The sequence below is a fragment of the Balaenoptera ricei genome, chromosome 1, assembly GCF_028023285.1.
Source record: "Balaenoptera ricei isolate mBalRic1 chromosome 1, mBalRic1.hap2, whole genome shotgun sequence".
Taxonomy (NCBI): Eukaryota; Metazoa; Chordata; class Mammalia; order Artiodactyla; family Balaenopteridae; genus Balaenoptera; species Balaenoptera ricei.
Window position 1 is genome coordinate 35938764 of NC_082639.1, and position 26483 is coordinate 35965246.

Sequence of the window (26483 nt, forward strand, 5' to 3'; positions counted from 1 at the left end):
TATGCTTATTGTAAATTCAAATATATCGATAAATTCATTTCTGTATGTGCGTATGTGTATATATCCATATCTGTATCTGTTTATTGAGAGCTCATTTCTGGACTCTATTCTGTTCCATTGATTTTTTTTTGTCTTTTCCTGTGCCAGTACCCATCCAGCTTAATAATTATAGCTTTGAGTTGGTTTTAATATAGTAAGGCAAATCCTCATTTCATTATTTTTCTTTTTTAAAAATAATTAATTAATTTATTTATTTTTGGCTGCGTTGGGTCTCTGTTGCTGCACGCGGGCTTTCTCTAGCTGCGGTGAGCGGAGACTACTCTTCATTGAGGTATGCGGGCTTCTCATTGCGGTGGCTTCTCTTATTGTGGAGCACGGGCTTTAGGCACATAGGCTTCAGCAGTTGTGGCACACGGGCTCAGTAGTTGTGGCTCATGGGCTCTAGAGCGTAGGCTCAGTAGTTGTGTTGGCACACGGGCTTAGTTGCTCCACAGCGTGTGGGATCTTCCCGGATCCCAGGGCTCGAACCCATGTCCTCTGTATTGGCAGGCGGATTCTTAACCACTGCACCACCAGGGAAGCCCTCATTATTGTTCGTTAAAAAAATTTCTTCACTCTTCTTGGGCATGAACTCTTCAGATTAACATTAGATCTAAGTTTAAAAAAATCATGGGTTTTGACTGGAGTTAGACTAAATTTATAGAGAACTGACATTTCAGGAGAACTGACATGTTTCCAATATTGAATCTTCTCACTTGGGAACCTGTTATATCTGTTTATTTATTTGGATCTTTTATGTCCTTTGGTGAAAATCTTGTTCATTTCTTCCGAAGTTTATTTTCAGGTATTTTATAGATTTTGTTGCCATCATGAGTGGAATTTTTTCCCCTTACATTTTTTAATTGGTTATCGCTGGTATAGTTTTTAAGAAGCTGTTGATTTTTGTAAGTAAATCATATAATCACCTACTTTATTGAATTTTCTATTGGTTCTAATGATTTTTCGGTTGATTCTCTTGGCTTTCCTAGGTGGACAGTTATATAGTCTGCAACTGCTAACTCTTTATCACTTCATTTATAATATTTATACATAGGTTATAATATTTATAATATTTCTCATAGATTATTTCATGACTAAGATATCTGAGTGGGGTTTGGGAAGGGTGCTCCTAGGATGTCTTCTTGGCTGATACTACATTTAAGGTGAGTATCAAAGAACGTGCAGCAGGTGAAATAGGTGGTGGAGAATGTATTCCAGACAGACCTTGAGGAGAGAAACAACAAGAAATGTTCAGTGACTAGAAAGAAGAGAGGCTAGAGCATAGGACACAAATGAGGTTGGGAGAAGCAAGAGATGGTTGGAGAGTATAAATAGGGGTGCAATCAGAAGCTACTAGACTCTAAGGAGCAATTACTTTATTTTAAAGGAATTGAGAATTTAATGAAAGCTCTGTTAGGCAGAATGGTCCCTCAAAGATGTCCACATGTGGGAATTCCCTGGCGGTCCAGTTGTTAGGACTACGTGCTTCCACTGTAGGGGACATGGGTTCGATCCCTGGTTAGGGAACTAAGATCCTGCATGCTGCATGGCGTGGCCAAAAAAAAAAAAAAAAAAAGAAGAAGAAGAAAAAAAAAACAACAACCAAAGACGTCCACACGCTAATCCTTAGAATCTGTAAACATGTTACTTTACATGGCAAAAGGGACTTTGCACATGAAATTAAGGCTACAGACCTTAAAGTAGGGAGGTTATCCTGGATTATTCAAGTGGGCCCAATCTAATTGCATGAACCTGGAAAGCAAGGAAGTTTTTCCGGCTGGAAACAGTAGCAAGATGTAGAAGGGGAAGTTGGTGAGATCAGAGTAAGAGGGACTTAACCCACCACTACTGAAATGTACCACATGGAAAACAGGAGGAGGAACACAGGAGCAAACACTGTCTGATAACCAGCAAGGAGACAGGGACTTGGGCCCTACAGCTGCAAGAAACCGAATTCAGCCTACAGCCTGAAGGAACTTGGAAGTATGTTCATCTCCAGAGTCTCCAGAAAGGAATGCAGCCCTGCTCAGCCCCTGGTTTTGGCCTTGTGACAACTTATGCAGAGGACCCTGCTGAGCCACACTGTAGCTGGACTTTAGGCCTTCAGAGCTCTGAGATAATAAATTTGAGTGGTTTCAGGCTGCTGAGTTTGTGATAATTTGTTAGAGCAGTAGTAGAATACTAATACAAAGGGGTTTAAGCAGGGAGGTAATGTTAGACTCTGTGTTATTAACAGAATGTTCCATGTGCTGTGTGGAAGATGGATTTGGGAGAGTGCAAATTTGGAGGCGTGGAAACTTGTGGGAATACAGTGGTGCTATGGGCTAGGGTAGTGATGGTGGGAAGGGGTTGTGATTTGAGATTTATTTGGGAGGTTAGACTTGCCAGAGTTTGGTATGAGCAAGAGGAGGGACACAAGGATGACTACTGATTTCTGGCTTGAATGCTGACTGATGGTGAAGCTGTTCTTTTAGCCGGGCTTGAGCAGGTTGGAGGATGCCAGGTCATCAACTCAGTGGTAATTCTAGGTTGTTCTTCATTTGGAAATTCTCCTATAAATACTTATTTTAAGGTAGAGTATATCAATAAGATGATTGCTTTATCAGTTAAGACCTAAATTGTTTTTTGGTTTTTTTTTTTTTAGGTCATGTAGGAAATCGTAAATCATGTGAAGATGGGACTCTTGGTATTTGTACGCAATCTGCTGCTAGCCCTCTGCCTTTTTCTGGTACTGGGATTTTTGTATTATTCTGCGTGGAAGCTACATTTATTCCAGTGGGAGGACTCCAGTAAGTATGGTCACTCTAGCCTACCCCCGGAAAAAGCCTGCTGCAGATCAGTTATTGGGTTTTCCTGTGGCTGCTCTCATATTCTTCAGAGATGGGCAGTGATAGTAAACTGAGCATTCCTGGGACTTAGGCTTAGAAACTGCCTACCACTTTTGTTGCTCTAGACTGAGAACTTTGATGTGTTTTAAAAACTGCATGCCATGGCAAATCCTTTTATGAACTCAAGGAAAACGTGCTATTCTTCAATAAAAACCCAAACCATACCAGTACTTCTGGTTCTTGAATGTTGTTTTTTTAAATTATTACACTTTATTGCCACTCCCATTTGCCAGTTACTGCCTTAAGGCTTGCTATTGCAGTTGGTTTTTTAATGACCTTAAAGCATTCATCTTTACCTTTTCCTTGGACTTTCAGTTTTTATTTTAAAATTTTTTTAATTTAAAAAATAATCAATTAATTAATTTTTTTGGCTGCGTTGGATCTTCGTTGCTGCGCGCGGGCTTTCTCTAGTTGTGGCGAGCGGGGCTTACTCTTCGTTGCGGTGTGCGGGCCTCTCATTGCGGTGGCTTCTCTTGTTGTGGAGCACGGCTCTAGGTGCGTGGGCTTCAGTAGTTGTGGCTCACAGGCTCAGTAGTTTTGGCTCGCGGGCTCTAGAGCACAGGCTCAGTAGTTGTGGTGCACAGGCTTAGTTGCTCCGTGGCACGTGGGATCTTCCCAGACCAGGGCTCGAGCCCGTGTCCCCTGAATTGGCAGGAGGATTCTTCACCACTGCACCACCAGGGAAGCCCCAGTTTTTAATTTAATACTGTCTTTGTTTTAGTTTCCCTAAAGAAATTTTGTCTACTTAATCTTTTTAGCCCTTGCTGGTACTGAACTTGTATTTGAATAGAATATTGACTTTTCCTCTACCCAGTAACTTCTAATCCCTTTCTCCCATTTGTAGTCATTCTCATGTGATACACTGTTTTCTGTAGGGCTTCCTGACCCCTTCCCCCAACACCAACTTGGTTCCGGTTCACCTGGCGTTGCCTGTGCTGTGGTTTGGGGTTTGCAGTTGAAGAGCTTGCACTGAGCTGCACCAGCCTCTGCACACTGTCTTCTTGGCTGTAGCTTCAGGTGTCACACGGTGACAACACGTAGCTTTCCTTTTGATTCTTTTGTCTGATGGCTGTCTGAGCTGGGTGCAGGAAAATTTGGGTAGTCTGTCTGATTCCTAATGCCTCTTCTCTAAAATAGTTTTATTTTTACAAACACCTACTGGATGCCAGTGTGGAATTCACTTGAGAATAGAGTCAGGCTCTAGATAAGAGGTTAAACTGAGTTAGAATGAGTTAGAAGAGGCAACTGGCAGTTGGCCTAATACTGTATTGACTCCTTAACGTGGGAACTGTTCCTATGAAGTAGTTCATTATTTTCTCACATGGCCCAAACTACTGAAGCAGTTTCAAGCCAATTTAAAAAGTATAGTGTTATATCTTTCATATATTGTTTTATATGTAATGTTTAAGTGCCTCTTAAATGCCTAGCTTATAATTATCACTAATTACTTTGTGTTTCCAGGGTTTATTTATATTTTTCTGTTCCAATTTATTTTTAAAATCAAGGAGATGACCCAGAGTAAGGGGTGTTTATATCAGTGCAGTGTAAAATTCTGTAGTTAGAGACATTGTCCATATCTGTAATGGATGGATTCATCTGTATTCATAAAAAAGGTGGAAATATGTACAAGGAAGGGGGGGGTCTCCTTTTCTGTTAAGAGCTACTGTGGAAGATATAATCAAGGATTAGATAATTTTTTCCTAGAGAAATTGAGAAAAACATTAACTTTATGGAACACCTGTTGTGTGTCAGGTTTTAGGCTAGATAATTTACAGATTTAATTTACTTCTTACTATAACCATGTGAAGATGCTATTATTATCCCTGTTTTCCACTTGAGCAAACTGAAGTATTTAGTTTAATTAATTTACCCAAGTTACATAGCTAATTATTAGAACTGGAATTGAGTCCTGATTTTCTTTCTTTAAAACCTATGTTCGTTATTTTACTGAAAAGTATAGTAAATACTAAGGATAAGGTTTAATTCTATATTGTAGTTGGTAAAAAGAGAGAAGAGAGAGACTCAGAGAAGAAATAGTAGAGAGTATCAGGATGGAGGTGGATAAAGAAAAGGGAAGGAAAATAAGGGGAAGGGAAAGAGAAAGAGAAAAAGTCCTCCAGGCGACAAAGGGGTTTATCCGGTTGAAGGTGACAGGTGCTGTTCATGTTCTGTAGGCTTCCGTAGTTTGTTAACAGTTATCTGCTGTCCTTTGAGTTAGTTGTTAGCTGACTAACCGCTATCCGCATCTTTTTTGTTATTCTGACTCTCAAGTCTTTCAGATATTTGACTTTGAATAGGTTGTTTAGACCTTCTTACTATAGCATATTATTTCTGTGCTGTAATATCAGAGAATAATGTCCAACCCTGATGGCTTACCAAGTCAGGGTTTATCTTTACTTTTACCTTGTTTACCTTTACTCAATAAACAAGGTCAGGCTGAAGGAGCTTCCAAAGCAGATGACTGCTGTGTACTGAAATTTAGGTGTTGGTTTAACAGTATTGATGATGATGCCGATAATAATGAAATGAAAATAATAATTTGTTGAGTGTCTACTATATGTCTGTATTGTAACATGGGAGCTTTATATTCATAATCTCATAGTTTATATTGATTATTATTATCCTCTTTTACAGATGTAGAAACTGAGGCTTCAGAGAGGCTCAGTGATCAAGGGTTTGTATGTCTCTCATCTGCAGAGCTTAGAGGGCATTTCCAAGCTTGAAAAATAAATGTCTTTAGCATTATTTTTCCTTAATTTTTATACTATTTATGACTTAAACAAGATTAAGTATTGGAATTCCTTCATGGTGGGGGGGGGGAAGAAGAGGAGTCTAGAGTTTTTTATTATTAAATTATTCATTCAATAAGCATTATGTTCATATTATGGCCCACAAACTGTTCTGTGTAAACTGGATATAAGATGAATATAGACTTTATGCTCTCAGCCTATAATAACATGAGAAAGAAATAAAACAACTATTATAATATGTCATGTTCTAAAAGAGAGGTCTGTGTGAAATACCATGCTAGAGCGTGGAATTCCTTCCAACTAGAAAATGTTAAGATTTAATTAATCCCAAGGCATGTTGTAGAAGGATGCAAACTGTTTTGTTTTGAGCAGTTTAGAGCTACACATGGCCAAGGCTTAGTCAGATTGCCAGGACTTGAGTCAAATGCTTAACCTAAAGGCTTCCTGTATGAGATTGGTCTAGTTATCAATGTATTTTAAAAAGTTCTGTAGCTTGAGGTTTCCTGTTCTGCATGTTTAGGAGCTTGGACGTTGCCACTGTGACCTAACAAGTGAAACACAAACAGACTGAAAATTCAACTCTTCTTTGCTCTATAAGAGAGGGGAGCACACAGGCAAACCACTGCCAGCAAGGCTGGAGAGAGAGGTGAATACAGGGCAACCACTAAGAAAAGTTTAAAAAGTATAACCAGTATGCTGAAAAAGGAAAGAAGGTGGAATCATAAAATGCTCAAATAGGGCTTCCCTGGTGGCGCAGTGGTTGAGAGTCTGCCTGCCAATGCAGGGGACACGGGTTCAAGCCCTGGTCTGGGAAGATCCCACATGCCGCGGAGCAACTAGGCCTGTGAGCCACAACTACTGAGCCTGCGCGTCTGGAGCCTGTGCTCCGCAGCAAGAGAGGCCGCGATAGTGAGAGGCCCACGCACCGCGATGAAGAGTGGCCCCCCCTTGCCACAGCTGGAGAAAGCCCTCGCACAGAAACGAAGACCCGACACAGCCAAAAAAAAAAAAAAAAAAAAAAGATTGTTTAAAAAAAATAAAATAAAATGCTCAAATAAAACCACAAAAGACATAAAAAGAGTAGAAGGTAAAAACAGGCACAAAGAATAAGGGCAACAAATAGAAAACAGTAATGAATATGGTACGTATTACTCCAGATATATCAGTAATCACTTTGAACATCAGTGGTCTAAATACACCAATTAAAAGACAGAGATTGGATCAGAAAACAAGACTCAACTGTCTGTTGTCTACAGGAAACCCATTTTAATTATAAAGACACATATAAATTAAAAGTAAATGGAGAAAAATATACTATGGTAACACTAGTCAACAGAAAGTAGGAGTAGCTGTATTAATTTCAGACAAAGCAGGCTTCAAAGCAAGGAAAGTTACCACTGATAAAGAAGGCATTACATAATGATAAAGGGGTCAGTTCTCCAAGAAGACATAAAAATTCTTAATGTGTATATACCTAACAATAGAGCCTCAAACTATGTGAAGCGAAAATTATAAAATTGCAAAGAGAACTAGATGAATCCACTATCATAGTTGGAGACACCTCTTTGTCAGAAATTGACAGATCCAGCAGGCAGGAAATCAGTAAGAACCTAATTGAACTCAATTAACACCATCAATCAATTGGATATAATTGACACCTATAGACTGCTTCACTTAACAACAACAGAATACACATTTCTTCTCAAGCTCATGCAACATTCAAGATAGACCACATTCTGGGCAATAAAACACATTTTTTTTTCTCCTGAAGTATGGTTAATTTCCAATGTTGTGTTTGTTTCTGGTGTACAGCAGAGTGATTCAGTTTTATGTATATATACACACACACAGACATATATATTCCATTATAGTTTATTACACGATATTGAATACAGTTCCCTATGCTATACAGTAGGACCTTGTTGTTTATCTATTTTATATATAGTAGTTTGTACCTGCTAATACCAGACTCCTAATTTATCCCTCTTCCCCTTTTCCCTTTAGTAACCATAAGTTTGTTTTCTATGTCTGTGAGTCTGTTTCTGTTTTGTCAGTAAGTTCATTTGTATCATATTTTATTTAATTTATTTTATTTTTATTGGATATAGTTGATTTACAATGTTGTGTTAGTTTCAGGTGTACAGCAAAGTGAATCAGTTATACATATACATATATCCATTCTTTTTTAGATTCTTTTCCCATATAGGTTATTACAGAGTATTAAGTACAGTTCCCTGTGCTATACAGTAGGTCCTTATTAGTTATCTATTTTATATATAGTAGTGTGTATATGTTAATCCCAATCTCCTAATTTATCCCCCCCTTTCACCTTTGGTAATCATAAGTTTTTTTTCTACATCTATGAGTCTGTCTCTGTTTTGTCAATAAGTTCATTTGTATCATATTTTAGATTCCACATATAAGTGATATCATATGATATTTGTCTTTCTCTGTCTGACATACTTCACTTCATATGATAATCTCTAGGTCCATCATGTTGCTACAAATGGCAGTATCTTTTTCCATAAAACACATCTTAACAAATTTACAAGAATAGAAATTATATTCAGGCCACAAAAGAATTAAGCTAGAAATCAATAAAAGAAAGATAACTACAAAATCTTAAAATGCATGAAGATTAAACAACACACTTCTAAGTAACACATGGGTCAAAAAAGAAATATAGGAGATATTTTTTAACATTTTTAACTAAATGAAAATGAAAACAAAACTGATCAAAAATCGTGGGATGCAGCAAAAATAGAGGGAAATTTATAGCATTGAAGGCATATATTAGAAAAGAAGAAAGATCTAAAATCAATAATCTAAGTTTCTGCCTTAGGAAACTAGAAAAAGAAGAGCAAATTAAATCCAAAGCACACAGAAGAAAAGAAATAATAAGGATTAGAGCAGAAATCAGTGAAATTGAAACAGCAGAACAATAGAGAAAATCAGTGAAACCCAAAGCAGTTACTTTGAAAAGATCAATAAATCAATAACCTTCTAACCAGGCTAACAAAGAAAAAAAGAGAGATGACACAAATTACTAGTATCACAAATGAAAGTGGGATCATCACTACTGATTTAATGGATGTTAAAAGGATTATAAACAAATACTCTGAACAACTCTATGTCCACAAATTTGATAACCTAGACGAGATGGAGCGATTCTTTGAAAGACACAATTTGCCAAAACTTACACAAGAAGAAATTGACAATCCAAATAGGCCTATATCTATTAAAGAAATTGAATCAATAATCAATACCTTCCAAAACAGAAAGCACCAGGCCCACATGGGTTCACTGGTGAATTCTACCAAATTTTAAGAAGGAAATTAAGCCAATTCTCTGTCATCTCTTTCAGAGGATAGAAGCAGAGGGAATATTTGCTAACTCATTCCATGAGGCCAGCACTACTCTAATACCAAAACCAGACAAAGACATTACAAGAAACAAAAAAATAGAACAAAAAAACTACAGACCAATATCTCTCATGAACATACATGTAAAATTCCTCAGTAAAATATTAGCATATCACATCCAGGAGTCTATAAAAATAATTATACACCATGGTTGTGGGATTAATCCCAGATATGCAAAGCTGGTTCAACATTTGAAAATCAATTAGTGTAATACATCACATCAACAAGCTAAGGAAGAAAAATCACATGATCATATCAATAGATGTAGAAAGGGTATTTGATAAAAATCCAATGCCAAGTCATGATAAAAATTTTCAGGGGCTTCCCTGGTGGCGCAGTGGTTGAGAATCTGCCTGCCAATGCAGGGGACACGGGTTCGAGCCCTGGTCTGGGAAGATCCCACATGCCGCGGAGCGGCTGGGCCCGTGAGCCACAATTACTGAGCCTGCGCGTCTGGAGCCTGTGCTCCGCAACAAGAGAGGCCGCCATAGTGAGAGGCCTGCGCACCGCGATGAAGAGTGGCCCCCACTTGCCACAACTAGAGAAAGCCCTGGCACAGAAACGAAGACCCAACACAGCCAAAAATAAATTAATTAATTAATTAATTAATAAAAAAAATAGATTGTTTTAAAAAAAAAAAAAAAAATTTTCACTAAACTAGGATTAGAAGGAAATTTCCTCAACTTGATAAAGCATATCTACAAAAACCTACAACTAACATCATACTTAATGGTGAGAAAATAGAAGCTTTTCCACTAAGATCAGGAATGAGGCGATAATGTCCCCTCTCACCACTCCTTTTCACCTTTGTACTGGAAGTCTTAGCTAGTGCAGTAAAACAAGAAAAGGAAATAAAAGCTATACAGATAGGGAAGGAAGAAATAAAACTGTCTATGTTCACACATGACCTAATTGTCGATGTAGAAAATCCAAAAGAATTGACAAAAAAAACTCCTGGAACTAGTAAGCAATTATAGGGAGGATGCAGGATACAAGATGAATATACAAAAGTCAATCACTTTCTTATAAGCCATCAGTGAACAAGTGGAATTTGAAATTAAGAACACAGTACCAAAGGGACTTCCCTGGTGGTGCACTGGTTAAGAATCCGCCTGCCAATGCAAGGGACATGGGTTCGAGCCCTGGTCCAGGAAGATTCCACATGCTGCAGAGCAACTAAGCCCGTGCGCCACAACTACTGAAGCCCGTGCACCCTAGAGCCCGTGTGCTGCAACTACTGAGCCCACGTGCTCTAGGGCGCATGTGCTGCAAGTACTGAGACTGTGTGCTGCAACTACTGAAGCCCGTGCACCTAGAGCCTGTGCTCTGCAACAAGAGAAGCCACCACAATGAGAGAAGCCTGCGCACTGCAATGAAGAATAACCTCCGCTCGCTGCAACTAGAGAAAGCCCACGCGCAACAACGAAAACCCAAAGCAGCCAAAAAAAAAAAAAAAAACTATATTAAAAAAAAAGCACAGTACCCAAAATAAAATACTTAGGTATAAATATTATAAAGTATGTGCAAGATCTATATGAGGAAAACTTTATAACTTTGATGAACAACATAAAAAAAGAACTAAATAAATTGAGAGAGATTCCATTTTCATGGACAGGGAGATTCAATATTGTCAAGATGTCAGTTCTTCCCAACTTGATTTATAGATTCAAGGCAATTTCAGTTAAAATCCAAGCAGGTTATTTTGTGAATATTAACCGATCCTAGTGTTTATATGAAGAGGCAGAAGACCCAGAATAGCCAACACGATTTTATACAAAAACAACAAATTTGGAGGACTGGCATTACCTGACTTTAAGACTTACTATAAAGCTACAGTAATCAAGATGGTGTGGTATTGGCAAAAGACTAGACAAATAGATCAGTGGAACATTGATAGAGAGCCCAGAAATAGACCCACATATAGTCTACTGATACTGACAAAGGAGCAAAAGCAAGACAATGGAGAAAAGATAGTCTTTTTAACAAAGTGGTGCTGGAACAACTGGACATCCATATACCGAAAAAACAAAAACAAAAGGAAGAACAAATCTAGACAGACCTTATACCTTTCACAAAAATTAACTCAAAATGGATCACAGATCTAAATGTAAAACATAAAACTATAAAATTTTTAGAAGATAGAGGAGAAAATCTAGATGACCTTGGATTTGGTGATGACTTTTTAGATACAACACCAAAGGCACAGTTCATGAAAGAAAGCACTAAAAAACTGGACTTCATTAAAATTAAAAGCTTCTGCTCTGTGCAGAGAATGAAAAAACAAGCTACAGTTTGGGAGAAAATATTTGTAAATGATACATCTGATAAAGGATTGTTATTCAAAATATATGAACTCTTAAAACTCAACAATAAGAACACAGGTAACCCAATTTAAAAATGCACCAAAGACCTCACCAAAGAATGTATACAGATGGAAAATAAGCACATGAAAAGATGCTCTATATCATATGTCATCAGGGAAATGCAAATTAAAGTAACAATGAGATATCACTACATACCTATTAGAATGGCCAAAATCTGGAACACTGATAATGCCAAAATGCTGGCAAGGTTGTGGAGCAACAAGAACTCTCATTCATTGCTGGTGGGAATGCAAAATGGTACAGCTACTCTGGAAGACAGTTTAGCAGTTTCTTACAAAACGAAATATACTCTTACTCTATGATCCAGCAATCACATTCCTTGGTATTTATCCAAATGAATTGAAAACTGTGTCCAAAACCTATACTTGGATGTTTATGATGTTTTATTCATAACTGCCAAACTTGGGAGCAACCAAGATGTCCTTCGATAGTTGAATGGATAACTAAACTGTAGTACATCCAGACAATGGAATGTTATTAAGCACTAACAAGAAATGAACTATCGAAGGCATGAGAAGATGTGGAGGAACCTTAAATGCATATTGCTAAGTCTTAAGTAGATGAGTCCCATCAAGTTAGAGAAGTCTGAAACACCATGGACTTTCCTCAGATCTACACTAAACGTAGCATAAAATCATGGCTACATAAGTTTAGGGTGGTCAGGCAGTAATTGAACTGCCTCTTTTTTTTTTTTTTTTTTTTTTTTGGCCACACCATGTGGCATGTGGGATCTTAGTTCCTCAACCAGGGATTGAACCCATGCCCCCTGCAGTGGAAGTGTGGAGTCCTAACCACTGGACCGCCAGGGAAGTGCTTGAACTGCCTCTTAAAATACAAATCAACACTCTTCAGAGGAAGATAATAGTACTCATAGTTTCTACATGTAATATCCACAGTGTCCAGTGTTCAATAAGAAGTTACATACAAACAAACAGGAAAATGCAATCTATATTCAAGGAAAAACCCCAAGTCTTGGTAAGATGGCTCAGATATTGGACTTAGCAGACAAAGTAGCTATTATGGATAATCTGAAGAATGAAAAGAAATACAGTGAACAGTAAGTAGTCTTAGCAGATAAGTAGAAACTATAAAGAAGAACCAAATGCAAATTCTAGAACTGAAAAGTATAGGAACAGAAATGAGTATTTCATTTAACAGTAGACTGGATAAAACAGAAGAAGTCAATGAACTTGAAGAGAGTGCAATGGAAATTATCCAGTCTGAACCACAGAAAGAAGAAAATATTGAAGAAAAATGAACAGAGCCTCAGGGACCTGTGGGACAATATAAAATTTTCTAATATATATGAGAATTGGGCAGAAAAAATTTTGAAGAAATAATGGCTGAAAACTTCCTAAATTTGGTGGAAACAAATTAACTTACAGATCTAAGAAGCTCAGCAAACTCTTAAGAAGGATACATTTTGGGGGAGAGAGGAAATCTAGTTACATCACAGTCAAACTTCTGAAATCTAAAATTAAAGTGGGGACTTCCCTGGTGGCACAGTGGTTAAGAATCCGCCTGCCAGTGCAGAGGACACGGGTTCGATCCCTGGTCCGGGAAGATCCCATATGCCGTGGAGCAGCTAAGCCTGTGCGCCACAGCTACTGAGCCTGCGCTCTAGAGCCCGCAAGCCACAACTACTGAGCTCGCGTGCTGTGACTACTGAAGCCCGCATGCTCTAGGGCCCGCATGCTGCAACTACTGAAGCCCATGCGCCCAGAGCCCATGCTCTGCAGCAAGAGAAGCCACAGCAATGAGAAACCCACACACCGCAATGGAGAGTTGCCCCTGCTCACCACAACTAGAGAAAGCCTGCATGCAGCAACGAAGACTCAACGCAGCCAAAAATAAAATAAATAAAAATAAAGTGAAAATCTTGAAAGCAGACAGAAAAAAGGAAACATTACATATGGGGGTAAGAAATTCCACTGACCTTTCACTATAAAGATCAGAACACAATGAAAGATCTTTAAATGTTGAAAGAAAAATACCAAAAACCTGTCATCCCAGAATTCTTTATGTAAGGAAAATATTCTTCAGAAATGAGGATGAAATAAAGACATTTTCAAATAAAGAAAAGTTAAGAGAATTTGTTGCTAGCAGAACTGTATAACAAAAGAATGCTAAAGGATATCCTTTAGGCCAGTGGGAAGTGATACCAGGTGGAAACTTGGATCTACAGGAACAAATGAAGATCACTGGACATGATAAATAGTGGGCAAATATAAGAGACTCTTCTTCCTTTCTCCCCGTAGTTTGCTTAAAAGACAACTAATTGCTTAAAGCAAAAATATTCACCCTGTAAAGTGACATTGAGAACATGTGGTGAAATAAAAGATAGGACAACACTTGCATAAGGAGTGGGGGGTGAGTAAATGGAATTTTAGTGTTGTAAGATTATTACATCTGTGAACAGGAAATAAGAAATGGGAAATAGGAATGTTGCATATAAAGTGAGTAAAGGGTAAAGTCAGAAGTATGAAATGTCGTATGTAGAGAGGTGTTATATTGACTCTGTATAGACTCTGATAAGTGAAGGGTGTGGTATTCCTTAGTAGAACAACTAGTAAAAAAATAACGAAAAGAGGTTTATATCTAAGAAATCAATAGAAGAAATAAAATGGAGCACTAAAAAAATTCAGTTAACCCCAGAAAACAGCCATATAAGAAGAAAAAAACAGGGGCTTCCCTGGTGGCGCAGTGGTTGAGAATCTGCCTGCCAATGCAGGGGACACGGGTTCGTGCCCCGGTCTGGGAGGATCCCACATGCCGCGGAGCAACTGGGCCGGTGAGCCACAATTACTGAGCCTGCGCGTCTGGAGCCTGTGCTCTGCAACAAGAGAGGCCGCGATGGTGAGAGGCCCGCGCACCGCAATGAAGAGTGGCCCCCGCTTGCCACAACTAGAGAAAGCCCTCGCGCAGAAACGAAGACCCAACATAGCCATAAATAAATAAAAATAAATAAATTAAAAAAAAAAAAAAAAGAAGATAAAAACAGAAGGGAGAAATGGAACACAAATTATAAGACAGTTGACTTCATCCTTACTATATAAATAATTACATTTAAATGTGAATGGATTAAAACTCCAGTTAAAGGCAGAAACTGTTGGAATGGTTAATGAAGCATAATCTATGTCCTAATATGAGACATATATTTTAAATTTAAAGACACAGGTTCAAAGTAAAGGATAGAAAATAATAAGCATAAGAAAGTTGGCACAGCTATATTAATTTCAGCAAATTATACTTCAAGACAAAGAGTTTGCAAGAGGTTAGAGAGGGTCATTACATAATGATAAAAGGAGCAATTCACCAGGAAGACATATATAAATATGTATGTACCTAATAACAGAGCATCACACCTCATTAAGCAGAAACTAATAAGACTAAAGGGAGAAAAGGACGATTCCCCAATCATGTTCAAATATATTAATACCCCCGTCTCTCAGTAATTAATAAAACAAGTCAAAAAATCTGTACAGCTATTGGAGGTCTAAGCAACACTATCAACTACTTCTACCTAATTGAAATTTATGGAACACTTTACCTAATAATGGCAGACATGCGTTCTTTTCAAGTGTAAACAGAGTGTTCATTTAGGTTGATACTAGGCCATAAAATAAGTCTTAATACATTTTAAAAAATTGAAATCTTAACAGAGTACATTCTATGGTTATGATGGAATTAAATCAGAAATCAATAATAATAAGACAGTAATTACAGGTACAGGCAAACTAAATCTTGCAGGCCAAATCCAGCCTGCTGTCTGTTTCTGTAAAGTTTTATCAGAACACAACCATGTCAATTCATTTACATATTGTCTATTGCTACTTTTGTGCTACAATGGCAATACTTTAAAAATTAATTTATTTTTATTGAAGTATAGTGGATTTACAGTGTTGTGTTAGTTTCACGTGTATGGCAAATTCTATTATATACACATATATATATATTTTCAGATTCTTTTCCCTTATAGGTTATTACAAAATATTGAGTATAGTTCCCTGTGCTATACAGTAGGTCCTTGTTGTTCATCTGTTTTATATATTGTAGTGTATATATGTTAATCCCAAACTCCTGATTTATCCCTCACCCTTTCCCCTTTGGTAACCATAAGTTTGTTTTCTGTGTCTGTGAGTCTGTTTCTGTTTTGTACATAAGTTCATGTTATCGTTTTTCTTCAGATTCCACATATAAGCAATATCATATGTTATTTGTCTTTGTCTGGCTTACTTCACTTAGTATGATAATCTCTAGGTCCATCCATTTTGCTGCAAATGGCATTATTTCATTCTTTTTCATGGCTGAGTATATTCCAGTGTATAAATATACCACATCTTCTTTATCCATTCATTTGTCAATGGGTGCTTCCACGTCTTGGCCATTGTAAGCAGTGCTGCTATGAACATTGGGGTGCATGTGTCCTTTTGAATTATGGTTTTCTCTGGATATATGCCTTGGAGTAGGATTGCAGGATCATATGGTAGCTCTGTTTTTAGTTTTTTAAAGAACCTCCATACTGTTCTCCATAGTGTCTGTACCAATTTACATTCCCACCAACAGTGCAAGAGGGTTCCCTTTTCTCCACACATTGAATAGTTGTGACAGAGACTATCTGGCCTGCAAAGTCTAAAATATTTATTATCTGGCCTTTACAGAAAAAGGTTGTTGCCTCCTCAAATATTTGCCTACTAAACAAGCTCTTAAGTAACTTATAGATTAAATAAGAAGCCATAAGAGAAAACAGAAAATATTTTAAACTGAATGATTATGAAAACACTGTATATTAAAATTTGTTGGGTACAGCAAGAACAATGCTTAGAAGAAAACTTATAGCTTTAAATGACTACATTAGAAAAGAAGAAAGTCTTCAAAATAGTGATCTCCATTTCCACCTTAAAAGGCTAAAAGAAGAAGGGTAAATTTAATCCAGAGTAAGTAGAAGAAAATAAATGATGGAGATATAACAGAAATCAAAGGAATAGAAAACAAACAATTGAGAAAATTAACAAAACCAATATTTGGTTCTTTGAAAAAATTAAGAAAATTGATAAATTCCTAACAAGAATAATCATGGATGACACCAAAAGCACAGACAACAAAAGAAAAAAATAGACAAATTGGACTTCAAGTTGAAACTTTTTTGCATCAAAGGACACTATCAACATCATGAAAAGGCAACCCATGGAAAGGGAAAAAATATTTACAAATCATGTATCTGATAAAAGATTGCTCTCCAGAATATATAAAGAACTCCTACAACTCAACAATTAAAAAACCTGATTCAAAAATTGGCAAAGGATTTGCATAGACACTTCTCCAAAGGAGATATATAAATAACTAATAAACACATGAAAACATGCTCAACATCACTAATCATTAGGAAAATGCAGACCAAAACCACAATGAAATACCACTTCACAGTCATTAGGATGGTTATTATCAAAAAACAAAATAACAGGTATTGGCAAGGATGTGGAGAAATTGGAATCCTTGTTGCATTGCTGGTGGGAATGTAAAATGCATTCTACGTGCATTCCTAACTAAGTCTACCTGCTATGGAAAATGATACGATGATTTCTGAAAAAATTAAAAATAAAATTACTATATGATCCAGCATTTGTACTTCTGGGTATACACCAGAAAGAAGTGAAAGCAAGGACTTGAACAGATATTTGTACACATGTGTTCATAACAGCATTATTCACAATTTTCAAAAGGTGGAAGCAACCCAAGTGTTCATCAGCAGATGAATAGATAAACAAAATGTGGTATATACATACAATGGAATATTATTTCACCTTAAAAAGGAAAGAAATTTTGAAACATGCTATATGGATGAACTTTGAATTCATTGTGCTAAATTTAATAAGCCAGTCACTAAAGGACCAATACTGTATGATTCCATTACATGAAGTTCCTAGAGTAGTCAAATTCATAGAGACAGAAAGTAGAATGGCGGTTGCCAGGGGCTGGAGGAAGAGGGGGAATGGAGAATCAGCTTTTAATGGGTACAGAGTTTCATTTGGGAAAGGTGAAATGTTCTGGAGATGGGTAGTAGTGATGGATTCGCAACAGTGTGAATATACTTATTATCATAGAACTGTACTCTTAAAAGTGGTTAAAATGGTAAATTTTATGTATATATATATATTTTTTAATTTATTTATTTTATTTTATTTTTGGCTGCACTGGGTCTTTGTTGCTGCACGTGGGCTTTTCTCTAGTTGAGGCGAGCAGGGGCTGCTCTTCGTTGCGGTGCACGAGCTTCTCATTGCGGTGACTTCTCCTGTTGTGGAGCATGGGCTCTAGGCACCCAGGCTCAGTAGTTGTGGCTCGCGGGCTCTAGAGCGCAGGCCCAGAAGTTGTGGCGCTCGGGCTTAATTGCCCGGCGGCATGTGGGATCTTCCCGGACCAGGGCTCGAACCCGTGTCTCCTGCATTGGCAGGTGGATTCTTAACCACTGCGCCACCAGGGAAGCCCAATTTTATGTATATTTTAATTACAATAAATAAATTTTTTTAAAAATCAAGGAAATAAGAAAGAAAACATAATTTAGGAAGAGATGTGGCAATATTACTACAGATCCTACACACAGTAAAAAGGTAGTTGGGGAATATTATGGCCAGTATTATGCTAATAAAATTAACAATTTAGGTGAAACGGACAAATTCCTTTGAAAACACAGCTTACCCAAACTGACTGAAGAGGAAATAGAAAATTTGAGTAGCTTTTTATCTGTGAAAGAACTTAGATTCATAATCAGAAGCCTTCAGGCTCAGACAGTTTCACTGATGAATTCTATAAACATTCAAGGAAGGGTTTAATACTAAGTCTTGCACAAACTCTCTCTGAAAATACAGGAAGAAATACTTCCCAATCCATTTTATGAGACTGGCATAATCTTGACCAAAACATGACAAATATATTACAGAAGGCAAGATTATAGGTCAGAATCCTTCATGAACATAGGTACAAAAATCCTCAACAAGATGTTAGCTAATTAAGTCTGGCAATACATAATTACAGGATATTACAACATGACTAAGGACTTCAAGGTCGGTTCACCATTTAAAAATTAGTCAATGTAATTACCACATTAACAGAATGAAGAGGAAAAACCATATCTTAATCATTGCAGAAAAAGATATTTGACCAGATATCAGAATCTATTATAAAGCTACAGTAATTAAAACTGTCATACTAGCCCAGGAAGAAATAAATAGATCTGTTATCTACAGTGCATGATCTCATATATGTATATATATATATATATATATATATATATATATATATATATATATATGCAGAAGTGAGACTATTACCTATTTTATTTTATTTAGAAAAATTTACGTCACTTTCACACACCTTATACAAAAATAAATTCCAATTAGATACAGATTTAATTGTAAAAAATGAAATTAAACTAGCAGGAAATAAAAAAGAATATAACATTGGGGTTGAGAACGATTTTATTAGCATGACACCAAGGTAAGAAACAACACAGTAAAAAAAATGAAAAGTTTTATTTTCTTTTATATGAAACTTTTTTATGGAGAAAGAAATTTTAAGCAAAGTTAAATGACAACTAACAAACCAAGAAAAATATTTTCAGTATATGAGTGTTAAATGACAGTTATATTATTTTTACCTTCCATATTGACAGAGATTTTAGAATGATTATGCCCTGCACAGGTGTGAGTAAGCCATTATTTTTATACACTTTAAGTGGATTTCTGGAAGACAGTATAACAATATGTATTCAAAAGTTCAAATATGCATACCTTTTGATTCTGCAGTTTTTACTTCCTGCATAATACAGAACAAGCGTGCAGAGATTCATGTATATGTGCACATCACAGCATTATTTATTAGAAAAAAATGGAAACAACCTAAACGGCTGATAGAGGATTGAGTAAATAAAATATGGTGTATGCATTCAGTGGATACTGTACAGTGATTGAAATGGCTAAGGTAGATCATTAGGTCCTGAAACAAAAAAGATGATGTTTTTCACTTATACGCGCACACACACACACACACGCACACAACGCAAACACTCAAATGCACACAGACATATAGGTCAACCTTAGGCCTCATTTGTAGGAAGTTCAAAATCATCAGCACTTAAACATTCATTGGCAGTTAGAATATGCCTGGCACTGTGTTGGGTCTTTGGGATAGAAAGATGAATATGGCGCTGTCCTGCTTTCATGGTGCTTATAATCTAGCAATGCTGTGAGGTGATAACAGGTCACATCTTTTGAACACTTAACTATGTACTTGGAGTTGCACTGTTCTAAAATGCTTTGCATGCATCACCTTATTTAATCCCCTACTTGTTATGTTTGGTAGTATTTTCACAATTTACAGGTTAGGTTATTGAGGCTCAGCAAGTTAGTGCCTTGTCTGAGATCACATAGGTGGAGGGGTGGAGTCTGGGCTGTTGTCCCATTTTACAGATGGGAAAACAGAAAGCTTTAAGTGAATTGGTCACTAGTGGAGACAGGGAACTAAAGACTTCTATCCTCAAAGTTTGTGCTCTTAGTAGCAATACTTGATAGCTGAAGTCTTCTTAATATACTAAGTCTTTTTTGCTGAGATCTTCCTCCTCAGTTATTCCCTCACAAACTTTTATGACCATCACAAACTTAGGGCAAGAGACCTGTTAGTCCACTTATTTCATCTGTTTTCACTTTTCAGTGGAAAAGAACTGGGTGATAATGGGTGGAGTATCTCTCTACAAGCAAATTTGGGGAGGATTATGTATAAATCTACTTTAAGAGATTGTTCATATTTGAACAGTAACTCACATATGCCTTGAGGTTTTGTAATTCGAAAACTGTCAGAAATGGTTTTTTTTTTTAATTTATTATTTGCAGCTGCACTGGGTCCCCGTTGCTGTGTGCAGGCCTTCCCTAGTTGTGGCGAGTGGGGGCTCTCTTCATTGTGATGCGTGGGCTTCTCATTGCGGTGTCTTCTCTTGTTGCAGAGCACGGGCTCTAGGCGCGCGGGCTTCCGTAGTTGTGGCACGCAGGCTCAGTAGCTGTGGCTCGCGGGCTCTAGAGCGCAGGCTCGGTAGTTGTGGCACACGGGCTTAGTTGCTCCGCTGCATGTGGGATCTTCCCAGGCCAGGGCTCAAACCCATGTCCCCTGCATTGGCGGCCGGATTCCCAACCACTGCACCACCAGGGAAGCCCCTATGTCAGAAATCTTATGGATGTAAATATGCATCAATACTCATGTAGAGTTAACAACTAAAACAACTCACAACAAACAACTAATGGCTAAACTAATACAAATTTATAACTTAAAAGCAAGAATAACAGCAATTGCATTCCATGTCCAATTCAAGACAGCACTGATGGCACACGGATACAAGTGTATCTTGGAGATATTGCATGTTCCGTTCTAGACCACTGCAATAAAGCGAGTCACATGAATTTTTTGGTTTCCTGTTACATATAAAAGTTAAACTTATGCTATACTGTAGTATATTAAGTGTACAATAGCATTATGCATAAAAAACAATGTATATATCTTGACTAAAAAACTCTATTTCTAAAAATTGCTAACCATCCTCTGAGCCTTCAGCGAGTTGGAATCTTGTTGCTGGTGGAGGGTCTTGCCTCGATGTTGGTGGCTGCCGACTGGTCAGGATGGTGGTCGCTGAAGCTTGGGGTGGCCGTGGCAGTTTCTTTTTTTTTGTTGTTGTTGTTTTTTCAGTATTTGAAAATTAAACAATGTAATCCATCATATTAACAGGCCAAAGAAGAAAAATCACATGATCATATCAATCATTGCGGAAGAAGCATTTGACAGAATTGAATATTTATTCATGATAAAAACTCTCAGAAAAATAGGAGAGGCACTTCCTCACCTTGATAAAGAACATCTACAAAACCCTATAGCGAACATACTTAATGGTGAAAGACTGAGTGTTTTTCTCCTAAGACTGGGAACAAGACAAAGACTATCAACTCTCACCACTTTTTTTTTTTTTAACTCTACAAAATATTTTATTGCTTGGATGTGCGAGATAAATTTAGGAGGCAGAAGAATAAATACTGGCTCTCAAATTTCTTTGCTAGTGATACACAGAATACAAAAGGAATAGTTTGACAAGTTACAATCAGTTCAGTTTGGGATACATTGTTTGAGTATGAGTCTGAAACGCCAAGAAGAGTCATAGATATAGAATTAAAGTTGATTTTTTTCATACAAAATTATCTAGCACAATATACTGATTAATCAATATAATGCCAATTTATAATAACACCAAGTTCTCATTATATGTGGGTCATTTCTTGAGCACTCTGAACTGTTACACTGACATACAGTACTTGCCCACTCATGCCGACATTACACTAGTTTTATTTTAGAAGTCTTGTTATTGCATAAATAAGTCTCCACATCTTATCACTACCACATCTTCTTCCTCTTCAAAATTGTCTTGGCTGTTTTGGTTCGTTGTTTTTTTTTTTTATACAGCAGGTTCTCATTAGTCATCAGTTTTATACACATCAGTGTATGCATGTCAATCCCAATCGCCCAACTCATCACACCCCCACCCCCACCCCCCCGCTGCTTTCCCCCTTTGGTGTCCATCTGTTTGTTCTCTACATCTGTGTCTCAATTTCTGCCCTGCAAACTGGTTCATCTGTACCATTTTTCTAGCTTCCATGTATATGCATTAATATACGATATTTGTTTTTCTCTTTCTGACATACTTCACTCTGTATGACAGTCTCTAGATCCATACACGTCTCAATAAATGACCCAATTTCGTTCCTTTTTATGGCTGAGTAATATTCCATTGTATATATGTACCACATCTTCTTTATCCATTCATCTGTCGATGGGCATTTAGGTTGCTTCCGTGACCTGGCTATTGTAAATAGTGCTGCAGTGAACATTGGGGTGCATGTGTCTTTTTGAATTATGGTTTTCTCTGGGTATATGCCCAGTAGTGGGATTGCTGGATCATATGGTAATTCTATTTTTAGTTTTTTAAGGAACCTCCATACTGTTCTCCATAGTGGCTGTATCAATTTACATTCCCACCAACAGTGCAAGAGGGTTCCCTTTTCTCCACACCCTCTCCAGCATTTGTTGTTTGTAGATTTTCTGATGATGCCCATTCTAACTGGTGTGAGGTGATACCTCATTGTAGTTTTGATTTGCATTTCTCTAATAATTAGTGATGTTGAGCAGCTTTTCATGTGCTTCTTGGCCATCTTTTTTTTTTTTTTTTCCTTTTTTTTTCTTGGCCATCTTTATGTCTTCTTTGGAGAAATGTCTGTTTAGGTCTTCTGCCCATTTTTTGATTGGGTTGTTTGTCTTTTTAATATTGAGCTGCATGAGCTGTTTATATATTTTGGAGATCAATCCTTTGTCCGTTGATTCATTTGCAAATATTTTCTCCCATTCTGAGGGTTGTCTTTTCGTCTTATTTATGTCTTCCTTTGCTGTGCAAAAGCTTTGAAGTTTCATTAGGTCCCATTTGTTTATTTTTGTTTTTATTTCCATTACTCTAGGAGGTGGATCAAAAAAGATCGTGCTGTGATTTATGTCAAAGAGTGTTCTTCCTATGTTTTCCTCTAAGAGTTTTATAGTGTCCAGTCTTACATTTAGGTCTCTAATCCATTTTGAGTTTATTTTTGTGTATGGTGTTAGGGAGTGTTCTAATTTCATTCTTTTACATGTAGCTGTCCAGTTTTCCCAGCACCACTTATTGAAGAGACTGTCTTTTCTCCATTGTATATCCTTGCCTCCTTTGTCATAGATTAGTTGACCATAGGTGCGTGGGTTTACCTCTGGGCTTTCTATCTTGTTCCATTGATGTATGTTTCTGTTTTTGTGCCGGTACCATGTTGTCTTGATTACTGTAGCTTTGTAGTATAGTCTGAAGTCAGGGAGTCTGATTCCTCCAGCTCCGTTTCTTCCCCTCAAGACTGCTTTGGCTATTCAGGGTCTTTTGTGTCTCCAAGCAAATTTTAAGGTTTTTTGTTCTAGTTCCGTAAAAAATGCCATTGGTAATTTGATAGGGATTGCATTGAATCTGTAGATTGCTTTGGGTAGTAGAGTCATTTTCACAATATTGATTCTTCCAGTCCAAGAACATGGTATATCTCTCCATCTGTTGGTATCATCTTTAATTTCTTTCATCAGTGTCTTATAGTTTTCTGCATACAGGTCTTTTGTCTCCCTAGGTAGGTTTATTCCTAGGTATTTTATTCTTGTTGTTGCAAAGGTAAATGGGAGTGTTTCCTTAATTTCTCTTTCAGATTTTTCATCATTAGTGTATAGGAATGCAAGAGATTTCTGTGCATTCATTTTGTATCCTGCAACTTTACCAGATTCATTGATTAGCTCTAGTAGTTTTCTGGTGGCATCTTTAGGATTCTCTATGTATAGTATCATGTCATCTGCAAACAGTGACAGTTTTACTTCTTCTTTTCCAATTTGTATTCCTTTTATTTCTTTTTCTTCTCTGATTGCCGTGACTAGTACTTCCAAAACTATGTTGAATAATAGTGGTGAGAGTAGACATCCTTGTCTTGTTCCTGATCTTAGAGGAAATGCTTTCAGTTTTTCACCATTGAGAATGATGTTTGCTGTGGGTTTGTCATATATGGCCTTCATTATGTTCAGGTAGTTTCCCTCTATGCCCACTTTCTGGAGAGTTTTTATCATAAATGGGTGTTGAATTTTGTTGAAAGCCTTTTCTGCATCTATTGAGATGATCATATGGTTTTTATTCTTCAGTTTGTTAATATGGTGTATCACATTGATTGATTTGCGTATATTGAAGAATTCTTGCATCCCTGGGATAAATCCCACTTGATCATGGTGTATGATCCTTTTAGTGTGTTGTTGGATTCTGTTTGCTAGTATTTTGTTGAGGATTTTTGCATCTATATTCCATCAGTGATATCGGTCTGTAATTTTCTTTTTTTGTAGTATCTTTGTCTGGTTTTGGTATCAGGATGATGGTGGCCTCATAGAATGAGTTTGGAAGTGTTCCTTCCTCCGCAATTTTTTGGAAGAGTTTGAGAAGGATGGGTGTTAGCTCTTCTCTAAATGTTTGATAGAATTCACCTGTGAAGCCATCTGGTCCTGGACTTTTGTTTGTTGGAAGATTTTTAATCACAGTTTCAATTTCATTACTTGTGATTGGTCTGTTCATATTTTCCATTTCTTCCTGGTTCAGTCTTGGAAAGTTATACCTTTCTAAGTATTTGTCCATTTCTTCCAGGTTGTCCATTTTATTGGCATAGAGTTGCTTGCAGTAGTCTCTTAGGATGCTTTGTATTTCTGTGATGTCTGCTATAACTTCTTTTTCAGTTCTGATTTTATTGATTTGAGTCCTCTCCCTCTTCTTCTTGATGAGTCTGGCTAATGGTTTGTCAATTTTGTTTATCTTCTCGAAGAACCAGCTTTTAGTTTTATTGATCTTTGCTATTGTTTTCTTTGTTTCTATTTCATTTATTTCTGCTCTGATCTTTATGATTTCTTTCCTTCTACTAACTTTGGGTTCTGTTGGTTCTTCTTTCTCTAGTTCCTTTTGGTGTAAGGTTAGATTGTTTATTTGAGGTTTTTCTTGTTTCTTGAGGTAGAATTGTATTGCTATAAACTTCCCTCTTATAACTGCTTTTGCTGCATCCCATAGGTTTGGATCGTTGTGTTTTCATTGTCATTTGTCTCTAGGTATTTTTTGATTTCCTCTTTGATTTTTTCAGTGATCTCTTGGTTATTTAGTAATGTATTGTGTAGCCTCCATGTGTTGGTGTTTTTTACGTTTTTTTCCCTGAAATTGATTTCGAATCTCTTAGTGTCGTGATCATAAAAGATGCTTGATATGATATCTGTTTTCTTAAATTTACTGAGGCTTGATTTGTGACCCAAGATGTGATCTGTCCTGGAGAATGTTCCATGTGCACTTGAGAAGAAAGTGTAATCTGCTGTTTTTGGATGGAATGTCCTATAAATATCAATTAAATCTATCTGGTCTATTGTGTCATTTAAAGCTTGAGTTTCCTTATTAATTTTCTGTTTGGATGATCTGTCCACTGTTGTAAGTGAGGTGTTAAAAGTCCCCCACTATTATTGTGTTACTGTCGATTTCCTCTCTTATCGCTGTTAGCAGTTGCCTTATGTATTCAGGTGCTCCTATGTTGGGTGCATATATATTTATAATTGCTATATCTTCTTCTTGGATTGATCCCTTGATCATTATGTAGTGTCCTTCCTTGTCTCTTGTAACATTCTTTATTTGAAAGTCTATTTTGTCTGATATAAGTATAGCTACTCCAGCTTTCTTTTGATTTCCATTTGCATGGAATATCTTTTTCCATCCCCTCACTTTCAGTCTGTACGTGTCCCTAGGTCTGAAGTGGGTCTCTTGTAGACAGCATATAAATGGGTCTAGTTTTTGTATCCATTCAGCAAGCCTGTGTCTTTTGGTTGGAGCATTTAATCCATTCACGTCTAAGGTAATTATTGATATGTATGTTCCTCTGACCATTTTCTTAATTGTTTTGGGTTTCTTTTTGTAGGTCCTTTTCTTCTCTTGTGTTTCCCACTTAGAGAAATTCCTTTAGCATTTGTTGTAGAACTGGTTTGGTGGTGCTGAATTCTCTTAGCTTTTGCTTGTCTGTAAAGCTCTTGATTTCTCCATCAAATCTGAATGAGATCCTTGCTGGGTAGAGTAATCTTGGTTGTAGATTCTTCCCTTTCATCAGTTTAAGCATATCATGCCACTCCCTTCTGGCTTGTAGTGTTTCTGCTGAGAAATCAGCTGTTAACCTTATGGGAGTTCCCTTGCATGTTATTTGTCGTTTTTCCCTTGCTGCTTTCAATAATTTTTCTTTGTCTTTAATTTTTGCCAATTTGATTACTGTGTGTCTCGGCGTGTTTCTCCTTGGGTTTATCCTCTATGGGACTCTCTGCACTTCCTGGACTTGGGTGGCCATTTCCTTTCCCATGTTAGGGAAG

At 37.1% G+C, this 26483-nt stretch overlaps 1 protein-coding gene across 6 annotated transcripts in view; it reads left to right on the forward strand.

The window, feature by feature from the left end:
* ST3GAL3 (ST3 beta-galactoside alpha-2,3-sialyltransferase 3) overlaps window positions 1-26483 on the forward strand; it is a 232414-nt gene that overhangs the window by 21318 nt on the left and 184613 nt on the right. For all 6 annotated transcript variants that reach the window (XM_059920827.1, XM_059920847.1, XM_059920838.1 and 3 more), the window contains exon 2: window positions 2684-2828. In XM_059920827.1, the coding sequence (XP_059776810.1) occupies window positions 2714-2828 (115 nt within the window). In that variant the 5' untranslated portion in view covers window positions 2684-2713. The remainder of the gene's footprint in view (window positions 1-2683; window positions 2829-26483) is intronic.